Here is a 17,816-nt window from a genome sequence, read left to right as displayed (position 1 = left end):
CCGCTCTGTACCTCACATACCCCGCTCTGTACTTCACGTACCCCGCTCTGTACCTCACGTACCCCGCTGTGTACCTCACGTACCCCGCTCTGTACTTCACGTACCCCGCTCTGTACCTCATGTACCCCGCTCTGTACCTCACGTACTCCGCTCTGTACCTCACGTACCCCGCTCTGAACCTCACGTACCCCGCTCTGTACCTCACGTACCCCGCTCTGAACCTCACGTACCCCGCTCTATACCTCAAGTACCCCGCTCTGTACCTCACGTTCCCCGCTCTATACCTCACGTACCCCGCTCTGTACCTCACGTACCCCGCTCTGTACCTCACGTACCCCGCTCTGTACCTCACCTACCCCACATACCCCGCTCTATACCTCACGTACCCCGCTCTATACCTCACGTACCCCGCTCTGTACCTCACGTACCCCGCTCTGTACCTCACGTACCCCGCTCTGTACCTCACCTACCCCACTCTATACCTCACGTACCCCGCTCTGTACCTCACGTAACCCGCTCTGTACCTCACATTCCCCGCTCTGTACCTCACGTACTCCGCTCTGTACCTCACATACCCCGCTCTGTACCTCACGTACTCCGCTCTGTACCTCACGTACCCCGCTCTGTACCTCACATACCCCGCTCTGCACCTCACGTACCCCGCTCTGTACCTCACATTCCCCGCTCTGTACCTCACGTACCCCGCTCTGTACCTCACGTACCCCGCTCTGCACCTCACATACCCTTCTCTGCACCGCAGACCCTCCGCTATTTACCTCACATCCATATTATCAGTATTGTGATCCATCAGCCAGAAGAATAATAAATAGTGGAATATACCAAATCGCCGAAAGTTATATTCTCCTATAAACTAAAATGACTATTTTCGCACATTTTTCTGCTCAGAGAAAGTACTGACCTATCTTCACTGCCTTACAAGATTCAACGTGCGTGACGTAAATATTCTCAGTACAGTTCTCCCGCACCCCCATGTCTGGTGCTAAATGGTAGAGTCCACTGAAATGCCTGCGCTGCTCTCGGTGCACGGCTCACACTGAGCGGCCGCAGGCGGAGGGAGGCAGCCGCTGCCGGCAGTCATTGCAGACCTTGTCTGCAAATGGTTCTAAAAATCCCTCTGCGGAGATCTGTCAGCCTGAGCCCTGAACATCAGCCCTCTGTTTCCCCAGCAGACATGACCGGACCCACTGCGCTAAAGATGGAAGCAAATATCTTAGTTCTTGGTGCAGACGGAGTCGGAAAATCAGGTGAGGTACCAGAGGTGAGCAGCCTGTGGGGGGACTACAACTCCCAGCATGCCGCCAGGGAGTTCTCCTACAGATGGGGAAGTCCAGGTGTCCACATTTCTCACAGGATGTGTGATTCCATAGTTCTGTGCTGTATACTCCTGGTAGGCGCCCTCCTCCATTACCAGGTACTTTATGTGGCATCAGGGACTTTAGTTTCCATAATTTTGTAAACAATTGAAAGTGACTTTCCTGTTATTTCCATTACTGTTGGAGGTGCTGAGATAGGTGCAATGTGAGTGCTCTGCCAGGGTGGCCAATACTGTATGGACGCTTCTGCCCATGGACTGAGTCTCAGGCCGGGCATCTAGAATTATTTGCGTGTCAGTGAAATGCCACAGGGAAACTGATATGAGAACAGGCGTCCTAGTTTGCCATGGGATCGCTCATACTTATCCAATGCAGATTCATCAAAGAGCTGGGACAGAAAACACCACATGTTGCGTTATTCTATTCGGCTCACTTATTTTCCAATAAAAATTGGTGAAAATGCTAGATGACAATTGATGTTGTTTTGACAACAGTTGTCACCAGTTGTAAGTTTGACTTGTTGATGAATCATACTAGCTGCAGAAGCCATAATTGTCTTGTAAACCTGAGAAATGTGAGTCAAGCTAAGCAATTGTTCCATTTTATATCACTATTCGCATATTTTAAGTGGCGGTATATCATTAGGGTACAGTTGGTTGATATCTGACATATTGGGCCAATCTGATCCTGTGAATAAAGGGGCCGCATCATTAATTTAGGTTTGTGCTCCCTACATTGTCCCAGCCACCTACTGTAGGGGTCAAGCTCCATTTAGGTGGGGTGAAATTGGTGCTGTGTCCCCTTCATTCTTAGGATGGGTAGATTCCATCGTTATGCCATCATTTCAACATGGAGTGACCCTTAAATGCATACTGTTTTTTGGACATGTACTAAAATGTGCTATAATTATGTCCATTGGACCTCATTGTGCATGCGCCATAGGGCTCAGATTGCCCACTACATGTCTTTATTACAGGGAAGGAACACTGAATAACTTTTACTAAGGATGGATTCTCGCATTCTTAACACCAGCATATACTTTGGACAAGTGCTATCCGTTTTTTTTTGTTTTTGTTTTTTTTTTATCAGCTAGCACTCAGCTGACCAATGTTAGTCAATGGGGCAGTGCTGATGCACGATCTTTTCCACTGACGGAGTCTGTCAGTGCAAGAAAATCACAGCATGCTGTAATTTCACTCTGAAATCAGATGCCACTCACCCATTCAAGTCCCTAGATGCGTGGAAAGCACAGAACTGCGCTCGGATGACATCTGAGTGCAGTCCAGTTTCCGTGGGCTCACAGAATATAGAATATTGAAAAATCTTGTTCTGCATCTTCTCCTCACCGTGTGTTACGGTTCTCTCAATCGGATCACACTATGCTGACACTCTGATCAGAGTGTCATTTGCATCTATGGCCGTCTGACTGTAGCCTCTGGCTCGCTGCAGGAGTGTGCTGCATGGTAAAAACACAATTCAGGTCTCCTGAGTAATTAAATTATTTTCTTTACATGTGGTGAAGAATAAACCACTTTGAAAAAAATAAGGTGTCAGTTTATGGTTAAATACATGGACTTTGTGCAATACACCACTGATGGCACAGACAGAACCAGGACAACTAGTCATATTGTATAGCAGGACAGGATCTGTGTTGGCTTCTGCTAATTGTAACATTGGATATTGTTTCTTTCCAGCTCTGACAGTCCGATTTCTAACCAGACGTTTCATTGGAGAATATGGTGATCTCGGTAAATGCATACTTTATATTTTATGTTGTATGTGTTATAACTAAGTGAACATAGGCAGTGGAAACATTTCCATGGTAAATCAAATTTGTGTACTAGTTTTGCCAGCTTGTCATGGGCCCGTCAGCATTACTTGCCATGCTTGGGCATATCTTTTGATTTAATGAAGTGAATATTTAGTAAATGAATTTTCCATCAGATGTCAGATGGGTAGACCCCTCTATCTGAAAGGTGGATCTGCTGAACTCTCTAGAAAAGTATATCATGTCATGCAATAAAGAAAGCCGCAAATCTGATACCATTGTAAAACCCCTAAAGGTCCATAATGAAAAGGTCAAGTTTAATATGATGATTTCAGGCAGAATGGGAAACCCATGTATCGCCTGAGGGGACTGCATTTTATTGCTGAGCAGTCAGGTTAAAGGGCAAGTCCTAAAGGAGCTTTTAAGGCCTATAATACAACTTTATTCTTAGTGCAAAATATATAGCAATAAGATCTTCTATATACTTTGCCATAGACTGATTGCATTCTGCCCTATTTCCCCTGTACCCCGGCCTGTTTCAGGGACATCTACAGATATATAACCATACAGTCTATACGTGTGGGGTCTATTACAGTGTGTATGTACAGTATAGTAGTGTCCAGTGTAAAATATACTATGCATTGTATAGTAAAGAACCGTTGCAGATCCTGTTGTGGGCCATATATTCCATTTTCCATAATCTGAATGCCTGGGAAACATCACTAATGTCATATTACTGCAAAGTGCATTGTACTTGTCATCCTCCTGTTTGATCCTAACGTCATAATAAACCTATTTTTAGATGATGCCATTCATGTAAAGTAAAGAAGCTGCCTAATTAGCTTCTAAACTGTAGGATAACATCGTTTGTCTGAGGCTTTGTGTACAATCCTACATATAGATGTAATGAGATAAAGGCGCAGTATTAAGGTGACCAGAAGCAGATGTGGTTATTGATGCATTCAGGTCCCGAATGCGCAGACTGGTTTTCCTGCAATGCACGCGCCGATCCTCCGGTCTTAGTGCAGTTCTGACTCTGCCTGTGCTTTCATTGTAGAATCTATATACAGCCACAATGTTTTGGTGGATGGAAAGGAAGTCGTCTTTAATATTTGGGATTTTCCATATTCCAAGGTATGTGACTTGTATTTCTCCCGGCCTGATCACTTCACTGTGTTGTTTTCCAGAAAACGTTATCATTTATTTGTATAAGGTCTCATTCACACGCCTGTGTTTAAACACATATGTGAAAAATGGTACCGGTGTTGTCAGTGTGTCCATTTTTACCATCAGCGTGTCATCAGTGTTTTTTGCGGATGGCTAAAGTAATAAATGACAAAGCTTCTCCTATACTTTGCAGTGTTAAACACGGACTGCACACTGGTGTCATCCGCATTCTGTAAGTGTTTTTCACGGACCCATATACTTGTATTGGCCCTTGTCATCCGTGCTGCCAGTGAAAAATGGACATGTCTCCGTGTATTTTGCATGGACCCACAGTTCGTGAAAAAGCACAGACAGGTGAACAGCACCATAGATTATAATAGTTACATGTTATATCTGTGAAAAAAACAGATAGAAGGCGACATCTGAATGAGGCCTAATGAGGGCAGCACGGTGGCTCAGTGGTTAGCGCTGCAGCCTTGCAGCGCTGGGGTCCTGGGTTCGAATCCCACCAAGGACAACATCTGCAAGGAGTTTGTATGTTCTCCCCGTGTTTGCGTGGGTTTCCTCCGGGTACTCCGGTTTCCTCCCACACTCCAAAGACATACTGATAGGGAATTTAGATTGTGAGCCCCATTGGGGACAGTGATGAAAATGTGTGCAAACTGTAAAGCGCTGCGGAATATGTTAGCGCTATATAAAAATAAAGATTATTATTATTATTAAGGTGTGATAAGATACGAACAAAACACTGATCTGCCATAACATTAAACAGGTGCAGTAATGGCTCATTCAAACGCCAGTATTTAGTCATCAATGTTTGTATGCCAAAACCAGGAGTGGACCTTATAGAGAAAAATGATAACTGAAATACTGACACCTGTTCTGTGTTTTGGAGACACACCTGGTTTTGGCATACAAATACTGATGGAAAAACACTCATGTAGTGAATAAAGCCTAAATGACACGGAGTATATCAATACAATGGTAGCTCTTTGGACTAGTTCACGCAATGGCATGTTGGCCGTAATTTCTTATCCATACTGTGGCTGCAGCGGTCACAGCATGGCCATTGACCAGAATTAACATCTTCACAGATGTGTATGAGTTAGTCCTGGACTTGCAGCCATATCAAGAACTTATGCCTGCTATACTGTCATGTGAATTAGCCTTTAGGGTGTATAATATATTGTAAGCAAGTAAACAATCAGTTCTACAAGTTGATGTATTGGAAAAATGTGCCTGTGTTAGGATCCTTGCTTTTGAGCAGGACCAAATTGTGATGGCTGCATGACCGGATCAGGGTATCTACCACGTAATTGTGGGGTCTTCCGTGTCTCAGCAGTGGCTTGAGATATTAAGAAAAGGACATCAAGTGAACCGGCAATGGGGTGATGGGTTCTGGGGCTTTTTGATGCATGTAGTGATGGACGAGGTTAGTCTTTCTGGTCCTATCCCACAGAAGAACTATTGGAGCACGAATTTGTGAAAATATTAATGTTGGCTAAAATAGAAATGGGCATACAGAGCATTAAAGCTTGAAGTGTAGGGGCTTCATAGTTCAGACTACATGAAATATCCATGTTGACCACTGTCCACAGCCAAGCATCAGAATTTCAATTTTATGGGAAGAGATGGCACTAGTGATGAGTGAGTTTTCCAAGCATGCTCGGGTGATCTCCGAGTATTTTGGCGTGCTCGGAGATTTAGTTTCTGTCGCTGCAGCTGCATGATTTATAGCTGATAGACAGCCTGAATACATGTGGGGATTGCCTGTTTGTTGGGAAATCCCCACATGAATTCAGGCTGTCTAGCAGCCACAAATCATGCAGCTGCAGCAACACAAACTAAATCTCCAAGCATGTCAAAATACTCGGAGATCACCCGAGCATGCTCGAGAAAACCCGAGTGACAAACGTGCTCGCTCATCACTAGATGGCACCAGTATGCCCTATGGGAAGAAGGCAAAATGGATGGAGGAAGTGTCATGTTCTGCTGGGAAACCTAGAGTGTTGGCACTCATGTGGATATCGCTTTGACATATTCCACATATCTAAACTTTGTACAGACCAAGTACATTACTTCATTGTTGCAGTGGCCTCTTTAAGCAGTATTATGTATCCAACCATACTGCAAAAACTGTTGAGCAATAGTTGAAAAAAAAAAAGTTCAAAAGTGTTGACTTGGCCTCCAAATTTCCCAGATTTTAAGGCCATAAATCATCTGTGGGATGTGCTGGAAAAACAAATTCAAGACATCAGTCCTCACCTGACAACTTAAAAAGTTAGCTTGGCAATGTAAAGGTTCAGCTGCTAATGTCCCAGTGCTAGATGCCACAGGATGCATGTTTCTGGATAAGCTGGCTTGTTGGCCCTAGGTGGCCCCACACAGTATTCAGTAGGTGGTTTTAATGTTCTCGCTAATCAAGGGCCTAGCACTATTTAGTAAATCAAAGGAATTCTAGCACTATTTTACAAACAACTAAGTAAAAGTTTATTTGTATACTGTTGCAATCAAATTATTCAACCCCCATTGCAAATTAGCATCCATCAAACAAAGAAGTAAAATAAAACATAACCTTTAATCATATATTAAATATTAAAATGATTGCAGACGCAATTAGTCCTTAAGTAAGCAAATTATCAAAATTTACAAATTTCCTGCTATTTGCAATAAACCAATTAAACAAGAGTAATTTAAATAATTCAACACAACTAATAAAACAAGTGGATTCTACTAAAAATGCCACTTTTATTGATACCACAGTCTCCGAATTATTCACTGCCTTACAAGGGCCTTGACAAGGGTCTTTAGTACCCAGTAGAGCACCTTTGTCTAAGTGTGATGCAGTGAGACATCAGAATTTCAGAAATTTGTTTTATTCACCTCCCTAATATCCGCAGAAGACAGGCATTGTTTACGGCTGATGTGCTCACAGGCATTGTATTGCTCGGGTACAGACTGTCATAAACACAGTCTGTATCCTGCTGACCCTACAGGTAGGGAAGCAGCTAAAATTTTTACATTCCTTGCAGTGCCCAAACTAGAGTCCAATGGCCCTGGTACAAAATTTGGATTTTTCACCATCCTAGTATAATGTCCCCCCATGCTCGTCCCCTTCTATTCTTCTGCACATTTAAAAACAAAAAACAATGATTCTACTCACCTTCCTTCCCTCCCACGCTGCAAGGGGTCTCTGTGCTACAATAGATTTCAACTGAATGTGCGTCCGAGGTTGCACATCCAGGTGAAATTGGCATCTACAGGCCTGGTCTAGGTTCCACCCTCTGTGACCACAAACGTTATTCCCCTGATGCCTTGTAAGTTGATACCTCATGCCAGGTAATACAAGGTTGTCATCTTTTATTGCGTAGTGGTGGGAAATATGCAAGGTTTGTATGGGTTATTGTCCTGCTTGTAAAGGGAATGGTGACCGGACACATTCAGCCTTTAGAGAAATAAAAAAGTAAACAAAATTGGAACAAGGCACGGGCACAATGTCTTTTTAATAAGTTACTCTTAAACCTTTAACATGTAACTAAAAGTAGCAGAGAGAATACCAGTGACTTTCCATAGCCCGCTGCACAGATCCTCAATAACAGTATTGATTGGTTGGAGATTTGAAAAGACAGAACAGGCATCTGAAGAGCATAACAAGTAGAGCTCCAAACCTGCTGTGCCAGCGTATGATCATGGGTAGAATGTCAAATGAGATAAGGAGAATTACTACCACCTGCCGGAGTTCTCACCGCTAGCTTGTTTATGCCATTTCACAAACTGGTTTCACGTGTTTTCCAGTTTGCTCAATGATTGAAGAATGTACTAGGTTATGTTCTGCGAATTAAGAGTGGAATGTATCTAAAACGTAACTTTTATTAATGTGTTCATTTAAAATAAGCAACAAAACTAAAATCCCACCTGGTATATTTTGCGCTGTAGAAAAATCAGTACATTTGTGCTGCCCTAATGTGAATCACTAGATATTATTCAAATTCCCCACGCATAATAGAAATTTGGGATCTCTTTGCCATCGCATGTGTATGGGGGATTTGAGTCTATACAATCAGCCGTTGCACGAATGATCGACTTTGCCATACAAAGGGACTATTGGCGTGGCCGAACACTCGTGTGTTCAAAGGGGAAAGTGAAGTAAACCTCTACCAGGCAACTCTGAATAACACGTGGGTTGTAGGAAGAATATATGATGCGCACTCAGTTGTCCAGGAGGTGCAGGCTGAACTGGAGAAATCCAACGTATCAAGAAAAGAGGAATCCGCCACACTCATGCGTATTTGGTTGCAAAAAGTGTCCGTATTTATTGCATGGATATATAGTTATTCACCACAGAAATGAGAAAATAGGAATAAGTGAAGGTTACGTTTCGACCCAGCCTGGGTCTTTTTCAAATCTCACTATAGTAGGATAATAGAAGTAGAATGAGCAGGCAGGCTTTTCAGTACCCAACACTTGTTTCCCCCAACATCATGTACAAGGAGAGTCGGGAGGCCACCATACACATTTACCATTTAGCCAACTTTAGTCCATTGTGTATGTGAGCCTTCAGTGTCCCACTCATCTGGCATTAAATGAGCATTAGTGTAGATGCAATGGCAATCAATTTTAAGAAATATTGGGACCGATTTCTCAGATTTTATGCTGGTAAACTGATGTAAAAGCTTTGAAAAGTAGCAACAATTTTGCTCAATGGGGAGTTGCTCACAAATGTTGCAACTTTTTGTCATTTTTTGGCCAGTGTGACTCGGCAACACCAAAATTGGCAGTGCAAGGTTTTATTACCCAGAAATTGTCCTTCAGTCTTTGAATGGAGTAGCATTTCCAGCACACTGACACCTATGCCACTTACAAGAGGCACCGAATTCATCAAGTGCCACGCTCTTCTTAATGATTTCCATACACTATATATGTCAACTGTCCTGACAGTAAATGGTAAAAGATCTAATGGCTGTTTACCAAGTTACCAATATACAATTACCATTAGGGTTGGGCTCGGCTCACCATAACATTCTAAAATCTCATGCATTTGTGGCTTATTTTTTCCTTTCAAATTTGAGCCAAAGCGTTTTTTTTTCAGACCTGCAGTATGTGATTGTGAACATCATTCATCCTGTCAAACGAATGGGGGGAAAAACAATCAAAAACGCACTTATTTTATATGTTTATCCGGGCAACACTTTGGTTTTTGGTGCAGAAACATTTGCTACATATATTCAAGTTCTCTAAAAGTAGTAAATAGCACTGCTCTTTTGTTTCCTTCTGGTCTGTTTACTTTCATGTGCCACCTCCACATGACCGCTGCAGTCAGTCACTCGTCTCACTGGTCTCTGCTGTCTTCCTTGGCTTCACTGTTGAGGTCAGTAATAAGCTGTTGTGGTCATGTTGGTAGAGACCAGCGTGGAACACTTAGGCGTCATTGGATTCATCTTGTAATTAATGGCTCTTTTGTAATATTATGCCATTTAGCACAGTTTTTGTCAACCCCAAACCCCCCCTTTAATGAATCTTAAACTGATTAGCATTGAGTGCTCACAAGTTACATGTTGCATAAGGTTTGTCCAGCCTCAATTTTTTTTGAGAAATCCATTTGACCTCCTTCTGAGATAAATTCGTAATACATACCATATAAAGGACTCTGATGGTAATTGCACAGGCTTGCAATAGCGTAGAACCCCCTCAATGTGCTGCTTGAAAGGGTGGTCTTGAAGAACAAGAACCAATCACACGCATTGTTTTTTTATTCAAAGTTATATAATCAGTGATTCCCCTGTTAATATTAGGTGACCAGCAGTGAGACTATTAATTGGAGGATCTGCCACATGAGCATGATTATTTGATTATGGGATGTTTCTTGATAGGTTTCCGATCCTTAATTCCAAACTCTGGATATCTGCTCAGTGATAGTAATTAGGTCTCCGGTCTTTACTAATGATGACATTTCCTTATTTCCCCGTAGGAGCCTACAGAAGAAAGCTGTGCTGAGGAGGAGAAACGTATTCAGTGGGCAGATGGTTTTGTCCTTGTCTACAGCATTTGTGATAGAACGAGTTTTAATGTCATAAGCCAGACGATCGAGCTTATCAAAGCTTCCAAAGACTGCTTAGGCCCAGAGAAACTGCCAATAGTGATTGTGGGAAACAAACGTGATCTCCATCATCTGCGAACAGTGTCTAGTGAAGAAGGAAGGCTCTTGGCTCTTTCTATGGACTGTGACTTCTACGAGGTTTCAGCGGCAGAGGCCTATCATGGTGTCCTGATGGTATTTCATGGACTAGTAGACAAAATTAAGGAATCCAAGTTGGTTACAAAAAAGGGGACAGGAATACGAGGCATTGTAAAGAGTATGTCAGCAGTGTTTGCCAGGAGAAGAACGGATTCTCTGTAATACGGGAGATAAGCTGCCAACACTTAGAGAACTTGAAACCACTTCATTTTTGTCTTTACTGTGGAGTTTCTTGCCTCACAGACTGCAGTTTATCTGGAATTGTGCCATTCTCTGATGTTGACCCATTGTGTTTTTTTTTTTTTTTCATTTGGTTAAATGGTTTACTTGACAGCTTCTATAGTTGTCGCTGAAATGTGGGACAATCAGAGAGATGTTAGAAATAACCACAAATTGCTGCAAAGCAGTGGAAACTTCAGTCTGATGAGATTTACCGCAAATTAGGAGGATCAAAAGAGTCCTCATCTTTCATCTGCGTATGATCTTTTATCAGACTTGTCGGCGCTTGCTGCCTGCGCGGTTTTGTTTTCAGTCATGTACCTTGGCTCCATCTTTCCGGAGATTTGCATGCACAGTGAAAGGTACATGAATATAAGCGAGTGGCTCCTGCTTGGTAAAGTGATGCACATATTCCCATTTGTGCCTTATTTCCAGGCTCTGTGTGTTCTCGGCGATGTCCCTTGCCTGCGCTGAGAGGAATGCTCCTTTATGAGGGTAAGGAATGTGTGGTGCAGACATTCCATGCTGTGACAATACAGAGGCACCTCATGGCTAATTGCAGAAATCACAATAAACAGATGTCTGTACACTTTGTGGTTAAATCATAAAGTGAACTAATTCATAACCCAGACTGGGAATAACAAGCTTATGGACTTTATGCTGAAGCTGTTCACTCACAATTAGAAAAATATTCAGATTTTTCTATCTACTGGCTAACAGGGTACAAAGATATACATCTTTCCTGTATCACTCACAAGTGTACATTGGCAGTATCACCAATCTTACATGCAAGGGGAGTTTTAGGCCAGCTGTACACTTAGGCCAGTTATACACTTGACCAGTAGAATCAGTAATTATTTAAGGGATATGCAAATTGCCTCTTCAGAGAAAAAGAGGACTTGGACTCTATAGCGCCACCTGTTGGTAGTAGCGATCCTACAAGTCACAATCAACCCTTTAACGAGTCTTGTATATTAGGATAAAAGCCAAATCAGAATCTGATCAGGAGTCAGATTTGGCTTTTATCCTATGTCATATTACAAGACTCGTTAAAGGGTTGATTGTGGCGCTATAGAGTTCAAGTCCTCTTTTTCTCTGAAAAGGCAATTTGCATATTATTTTTCCAGAGGAGCATTGCATGGCGAATAAGCCGCCTTACCTTGACAAGCCAGAGCTGGCATGTCACTCTCCACAAGGAGAAACCTTACCCCTTAGACCTTATTTAAGGGATGTAATTTTGTTAGTAACCTTTTGGCACGATCCTCATTTCATTTACATCTGTGGCCAGGAGCCATAGAACTTAAGGGGGTAAAGAGGTCCCTTTGGGCAATATTAGAAGACCAGTACTATCAAAGACCCCTAATAATTGGGGGCCCTGTTGGAGACTTTGCCCCACTAGCTTCAAGTAACAACATTATTTGTGGTAAAAGGTATTGTGTGGAGTGGGCCATTTCCTTACAGAGCAGCAGTGACCAGGATCAGAGAAACTCCTGGGTCTTTCAACCCCTTTATATACCATGGTAAATGGCTACTATGAGATCAAAGTAGCTAGACAAAGGGAGGCAACTACCTTGTCGAAATATCGAGCCCCCACTCTCCGATAGCATGATCTAAGGGGTGCCAGTGAGCTGTCCAAGCAGCTGGAGGCCTAAGGAAGTCCCTGTGTCTGCCCTCTTTTTACTCATTTTAGGCCAAAGGTTTATATGAAGGCAATAATACAAAGGTATTACACATGTAAATCACTTGTATAAGTCACCTTGTGATACAAAAAAATAAATTCATAAGTGCAAAATGTACTTTTCCAACTGATACCAATTATAGTATGTTTTACATAATCGTTTTGTCCATAATGTTCCAATCTATTAAAATTGCTCGTAATTTATTTATTCTGTCAAAGTAAAGCCCTTAAACTGTCAAAATTCCCCTGTAATAGATTCAGTCATCACTATGCACTCCTAAGTGTTCTTTATACTATGTAGTACAGTCTTAATTGTAGTTGTCTGTAACAGTATGTCTTCCTTTGTCTATTAATGTGTCCTCCATTCCTGGTAAAAGCACCACTGATTGCAAATTCCAGGGGTCTGTTCATGGTAAGGGTCTGTTAACATACTTAGAGGTATATGTTTGGAGTCCCCCCCCCCCCTTCAAAGTATACCTCCCATGAAAGGAAAAAAAAATGTCATTCTGTATAGGAAAGTTAATCAGGCTAAACTTTCTTGTAACATTTAGGAAAAATAAAATATTCTGATGCATTCCGGCCCACAGAATCCCAAAATTGGAATGTGAAAAGACCGTAAGCATAAACCATACCATGTGCAAACTGAGCAAACAGATTACATGCACTTAATTTTAATGTGTACCATTGATTCATATATTATAGATTAATTTCTAACTGCTGTGGAACAAGTGACTGTCTGTGTTACAGTATTTGACAATCTGTCATGTTTTGCAATTGCTTTATAAATGTAACATATCCAGAAGTTTCTGTAAGTGTAGTATATAGTGTGTACATATATAATTTGTATAGAGCGGTGTCTTGTTGTATATGAACACCATACGTTCATATGTGTAAACTGGTCAAAGAAATGTATATGTACATAGCAAAGAAAAATATTTAAAACAGTGTGCATAATATATTCAATATACAAATAAAATACTCTTAACGTATGTATGCATGTAATTTTCTTAATATCCTTATTTAGAAGAAACTACTCTTAGGAGCTTACCTGTTACTCCAGCAGGTGGTCACAGACAGTAATTTATAGCTGCACCACCGAATAACTAGAGATGGTCCTCAGACTTGGACCCTGTGTCATGTTGTAGTAGCCATCACTGGTCATGGTCAGATTGGATCAATGTAATTGACTGCACGAGGTGGCATCACTGTGCCGGAGGAGTAGGGCAAGAAATGTAAGCTCATGTGGTTATATACACTGAGTACGGAAAGTATTCTGACCCCTTTACATTATTCACTCTGTTTCATTGCAGCCATTTGATAAATTCAAAAAAGTTCATTTTTTTTTCTCATTAATGTACACTCTGCACCCCATCTTGACTGAAAAAAAACATGCAGAAATTTTTGCAAATTTAAAAAAGAAAAACTGAAATATGACATAAGTATTCAGACCCTTTGCTCAGACACTCATATTTTAGTCACATGCTCTCCATTTCCTTGTGATCTTCCTTGAGATGGATCTACTCCTTCATTGGAGTCCAGCTGTGTTTAATTAAACTGATAGGACTTGATTTGGAAAGGCACTCACCAGTCTATATAGGACTTTATGGCAGAGTGGCCCGACGGAAGCCTCTCCTCAGTGCCAGACATATGAAAGCCCGCATAGAGTTTGCTAAAAATAGCACATGAAGGACTCCCAGACGATTAGAAAATAAGATTCTCTGGTATGATGAGGCGAAGATACTTTTTTTTTTTCTTTTGGCGATAATTCTAAGTGGTATGTGTGGAGAAAACCAGGCACTGCTCCTCACCTGCCCAATACAATCCCAACAGTGAAACATGGTGGTGGCAGCATCATGCTATGGGGGTGTTTTTCAGCTGCAGGGACAGGACGATTTGTTGCAATTGAAGGAAACATGAATGCGGCCAAATACAGAGAGATCCTGGAAGAAAACCTCTTCCAGAGTGCTCTGGACCTCAGACGTGGCTGAAGGTTCACCTTCCTACAAGACAATGACCCTAAGCACACATCTAAAATAACAAAGGAGTGGCTTCAGAACAACTCTGTGACCATTCTTGACTGGCCCAGACATAGCCCTGACCTAAACCCAACTAAGCATCTCTTGAGAGACCTGAAAGTGGCTGTCCATCAACGTTCACCATCCAACCTGAAGGAACTGGAGAGGATCTGCAAGGAAGAATGGCAGAGGATCCCCGAATCCAGGTATGAAGACTCATAGCTCAAAAGGGTGCTTCTACTCAATACTGACCAAAAGGGTCTGAATACTTATGACCATGTGATATTTCAGTTTTTCTTTTTTAATACGTTTTTTCCTTTTCTGTTTTTATTTCAGTCAAGATGGGGTGCAGAGTGTACATTAATGAGAAAATGAATTTTTTTGAATTTATCAAATGGCTGCAATGAAACAAAAAGAGTGAAAAATTTAAAGGGGTCTGAATACTTTCTGTACCCACTATATATGGGATGCAGAGCTGGACTAGATAAATGGGTTCACTGTGAATTTCAATTAGCAAATCACACTTGTTATAACTATGGAGGTAATTAATATATGATTAAAATGGCCACTTTTTTGTTACACTGATAGAAACCTGTTCATAAATCTTAATGGTACAGGTGCCTGTGAGCATGAATAGTTGAAAGCTTCGTTGCTGTGTTCCGCAGACAGCCTGACAGTATGTGGTATAAATTATCTGCAGAACACAGCAGCAGCTCTGCATTCAGAAAGTTGGATAGTAGTGTGAACAGACTGTTCTCACCTCATCAACCCTGGTATCTACAATATGATATTTTTAGATTAGATGCAGTGTGAGCAGCCTCTACTTACCTCTGCACTCCTGGTATCTGGTATCTCCAAGTATTAGATCAGATGCAGTGTGAGCTGCCTGTCCTTACCTCAGCACTTCTTGGATGTCCAGTATTAGATCTAACAGACAGGGTGGGCAGCAGTGTGAGCAGCCTCTTCATACCTCAGCACTTCTAGTCTCTCTTGTCTCTCCAGTTTTAGATTAGAATATATTTGAAAATCTCCTCTTTCTTCATATGAAGGAGGGGTGAGTGTAGCTTCCTACTGCCCTGGCACCTGTCCTATTAACATTTTAGAACTGGTTTCTGTCAGTATAACCAGCTTGGGACCTCCTTTGTTATTAACAGTATGCTAGTATAACTGCTCCATTGGCAATCTCGACCCTGTTACACATGATACCTGATCATTCATTCTTTCCTACTTTTCACCGACAAGATACCATTTAATTTTTGGTACTAAATAAAGAACTTTAAATACAGTAACATTTATAAAGCCTTACAATAACAGATGACTGCTCAATAGACGATAGTTGAAAATGATTGTCATACCTCATACAGTCATGGACGATAGTGTTGGCAGCCTTGAAATAGTTTCAGAAAATGAAACATTTCTCCCAGAAAATTATTGCAATTACACATGTTTTCTTATATACGACATACATGTTTATTTACTTTGTGTATAATAGAACACAAAAAAACAGAGGAAAAAAAAGAAAATTGGATATAATTTCACACAAAACCCCCAAAATGCGGTGGGCCAAAATATTGTCAAATTAGTAACATTGTAACATAGTAATTAAGGTTGAAGGGAGACTTTAAGTCCATCTAGTTCAACCCATATCCTATCCTAACTTGCCCTAACATGTTGATCCAGAGGAAGGCAAAAAAACCAATGTGGCAAACAGTAAGCTTCACATTGGGGAAAAAAATTCCTTCCCGACTCCACATACGGCAATCAGACTAGCTCCCTGGATCAACGCAATATTAAGGAAACTAGTGTATATACCCTGTAATATTATACTTTTCAAGAAAGGCATCCAGTCCCTTCTTAAATTTTATTAGGGAATCACTCATTACAACATCATATGGCAGAGAGTTCCATAGTCTCACTGCTCTTATAGTAAAGAATCCACGTCTGTGAGTATGCTTAAACCTTCTTTCCTCCAGACGTAGAGGATGCCCCTTTGTCCCCGTCACAGGTATAAAGGTCCAGTTACATTTAGCGATGCACCAGCGATCCCGACAACGATACGACCCGGTCAGGATCGCTGGTGCATCGCTAAATGGTCGCTAGTAAGCTGCCAAACAGGCAGATCTCACCAGCGACACAGCGATTCTCGGCGGTCATTACTTTCCTGTCAGACGACAGCGATGATGACGTCTTCCGCCTGCATCCATGCGTCGATCGTCGGCGCCAGTGGAACTCCAGTGAGAAGAAAACTGCCCAGGACGTTCTCACGCGATCAGTGATATCCAGCGGGCGGGCTGGTCGGAGGTAATTGTCACATGTAGCGATATCGCTAGCGATATCGCTGTTGCGTCACAAAATCGGTGACGCTTTAGTGATATCGCTATGTGTAAAAGGCCCTTAAGAGTAAAAAGATCATTAGAAAGGTCTTTGTACTGTCCCCACAAATATTTATACATTGTAATAAGATCACCCCTAAGCCTTCGTTTTTCCAAACTAAATAGCCCCAAGTGTAATAACCTGTCTTGGTATTGCAGACCCCCTAGTTCCCTAATAACCTTGGTCGCTCTTCTCTGCACTCGCTCCAGTTCAGCTATGTCTTTCTTATACACCGGAGACCAGAACTGTACGCAGTATTCTAAATGTGGTTGCACTAGTGACTTATATAGAGGTAAAATTATGTTCTCCTCAAGAGCATCTATGCCGATTTTAATTCTTCCCATTATTTTATTTGCCTTTGCAGCAGCTGCCTGACACTGGTCACTAAATGTGAGTTTGTCATCCACCCATACACCCAGGTCTTTTTCAGTGACAGTTTTGCCCAGTGTTTTACAATTAAGCACATAATTATACCTCTTGTTTGTTCTACCCAACTGCATGACCTTACATTTATCCCCATTAAAGCTCATTTGCCATTTATCAGCCCAAGATTCTAGTTTACATAAATTCTCCTGTAGTATAAAATTGTCCTCCTCTATTGATTACCCTGCAGAGTTTAGTGTCATCGGCAAATATTCAAATTCTCTCTATGCCCCCTACAAGGTCATTAATAAATCTGTTAAAAAGAAGTGGGCCCAATACTGACCCCTGTGGTAGCCCACTGCTTACCCTAACCCAGTCCGAGTGTGCTCCATTAATAACCACCCTTTGTTTCCTATCCCTGAGCCAGCTCTTAACCCACTTACACATATTTTCCCCTATCCCCATTGTTCTCATTTTATGTATCAACCTTTTGTGTGGCACTGTATCAAAAGCTTTTGAAAAGTCCATGTACACCACGTCCACTGCATTCCCTTGGTCCAGTCCAGAACTTACCTCTTCATAAAAGCTTATCAGATTAGTCTGACAGGAACGGTCCCTCATAAACCCATGTTGATATTGGGTCATGAGGTTATTCTTCTTCAGA

At 41.8% G+C, this 17,816-nt stretch overlaps 1 protein-coding gene across 1 annotated transcript; it reads left to right on the top strand.

Annotated features, from left to right (window-relative positions):
- The first annotated feature begins 1,008 nt into the window (after nt 1-1,008).
- LOC141084177 (ras-related and estrogen-regulated growth inhibitor-like protein) lies at nt 1,009-13,390 on the top strand. The gene is made up of 4 exons (XM_073568686.1): nt 1,009-1,265; nt 3,029-3,082; nt 4,160-4,236; nt 10,238-13,390. The coding sequence occupies exons 1-4, from the start codon at nt 1,118-1,120 to the stop codon at nt 10,664-10,666; spliced, it is 708 nt and encodes a 235-aa protein (XP_073424787.1). The 5' UTR covers nt 1,009-1,117; the 3' UTR covers nt 10,667-13,390.
- The last annotated feature ends 4,426 nt before the right edge of the window (nt 13,391-17,816 follow it).

The sequence above is a fragment of the Dendrobates tinctorius genome, unplaced genomic scaffold, assembly GCF_039654945.1.
Source record: "Dendrobates tinctorius isolate UK_male_01 unplaced genomic scaffold, ASM3965494v1 ptg000022l, whole genome shotgun sequence".
NCBI classification, from domain to species: Eukaryota; Metazoa; Chordata; class Amphibia; order Anura; family Dendrobatidae; genus Dendrobates; species Dendrobates tinctorius.
Note: the sequence above shows the minus strand (reverse complement) of the source record. Positions and strands in the feature narration are given on the sequence as shown.

What these genes read in the sequence shown, in the direction of transcription:
- LOC141084177 (XM_073568686.1), top strand. Translation starts at nt 1,118, where the DNA reads ATGGTTCTAAAAATCCCTCTGCGGAGATCTGTCAGCCTGAGCCCTGAA. An exon ending in AGACGGAGTCGGAAAATCAG is followed by an intron (nt 1,266 to 3,028) that starts GTGAGGTACCAG and finishes GTTTCTTTCCAG; the next exon opens with CTCTGACAGTCCGATTTCTA. An exon ending in TGGAGAATATGGTGATCTCG is followed by an intron (nt 3,083 to 4,159) that starts GTAAATGCATAC and finishes CTTTCATTGTAG; the next exon opens with AATCTATATACAGCCACAAT.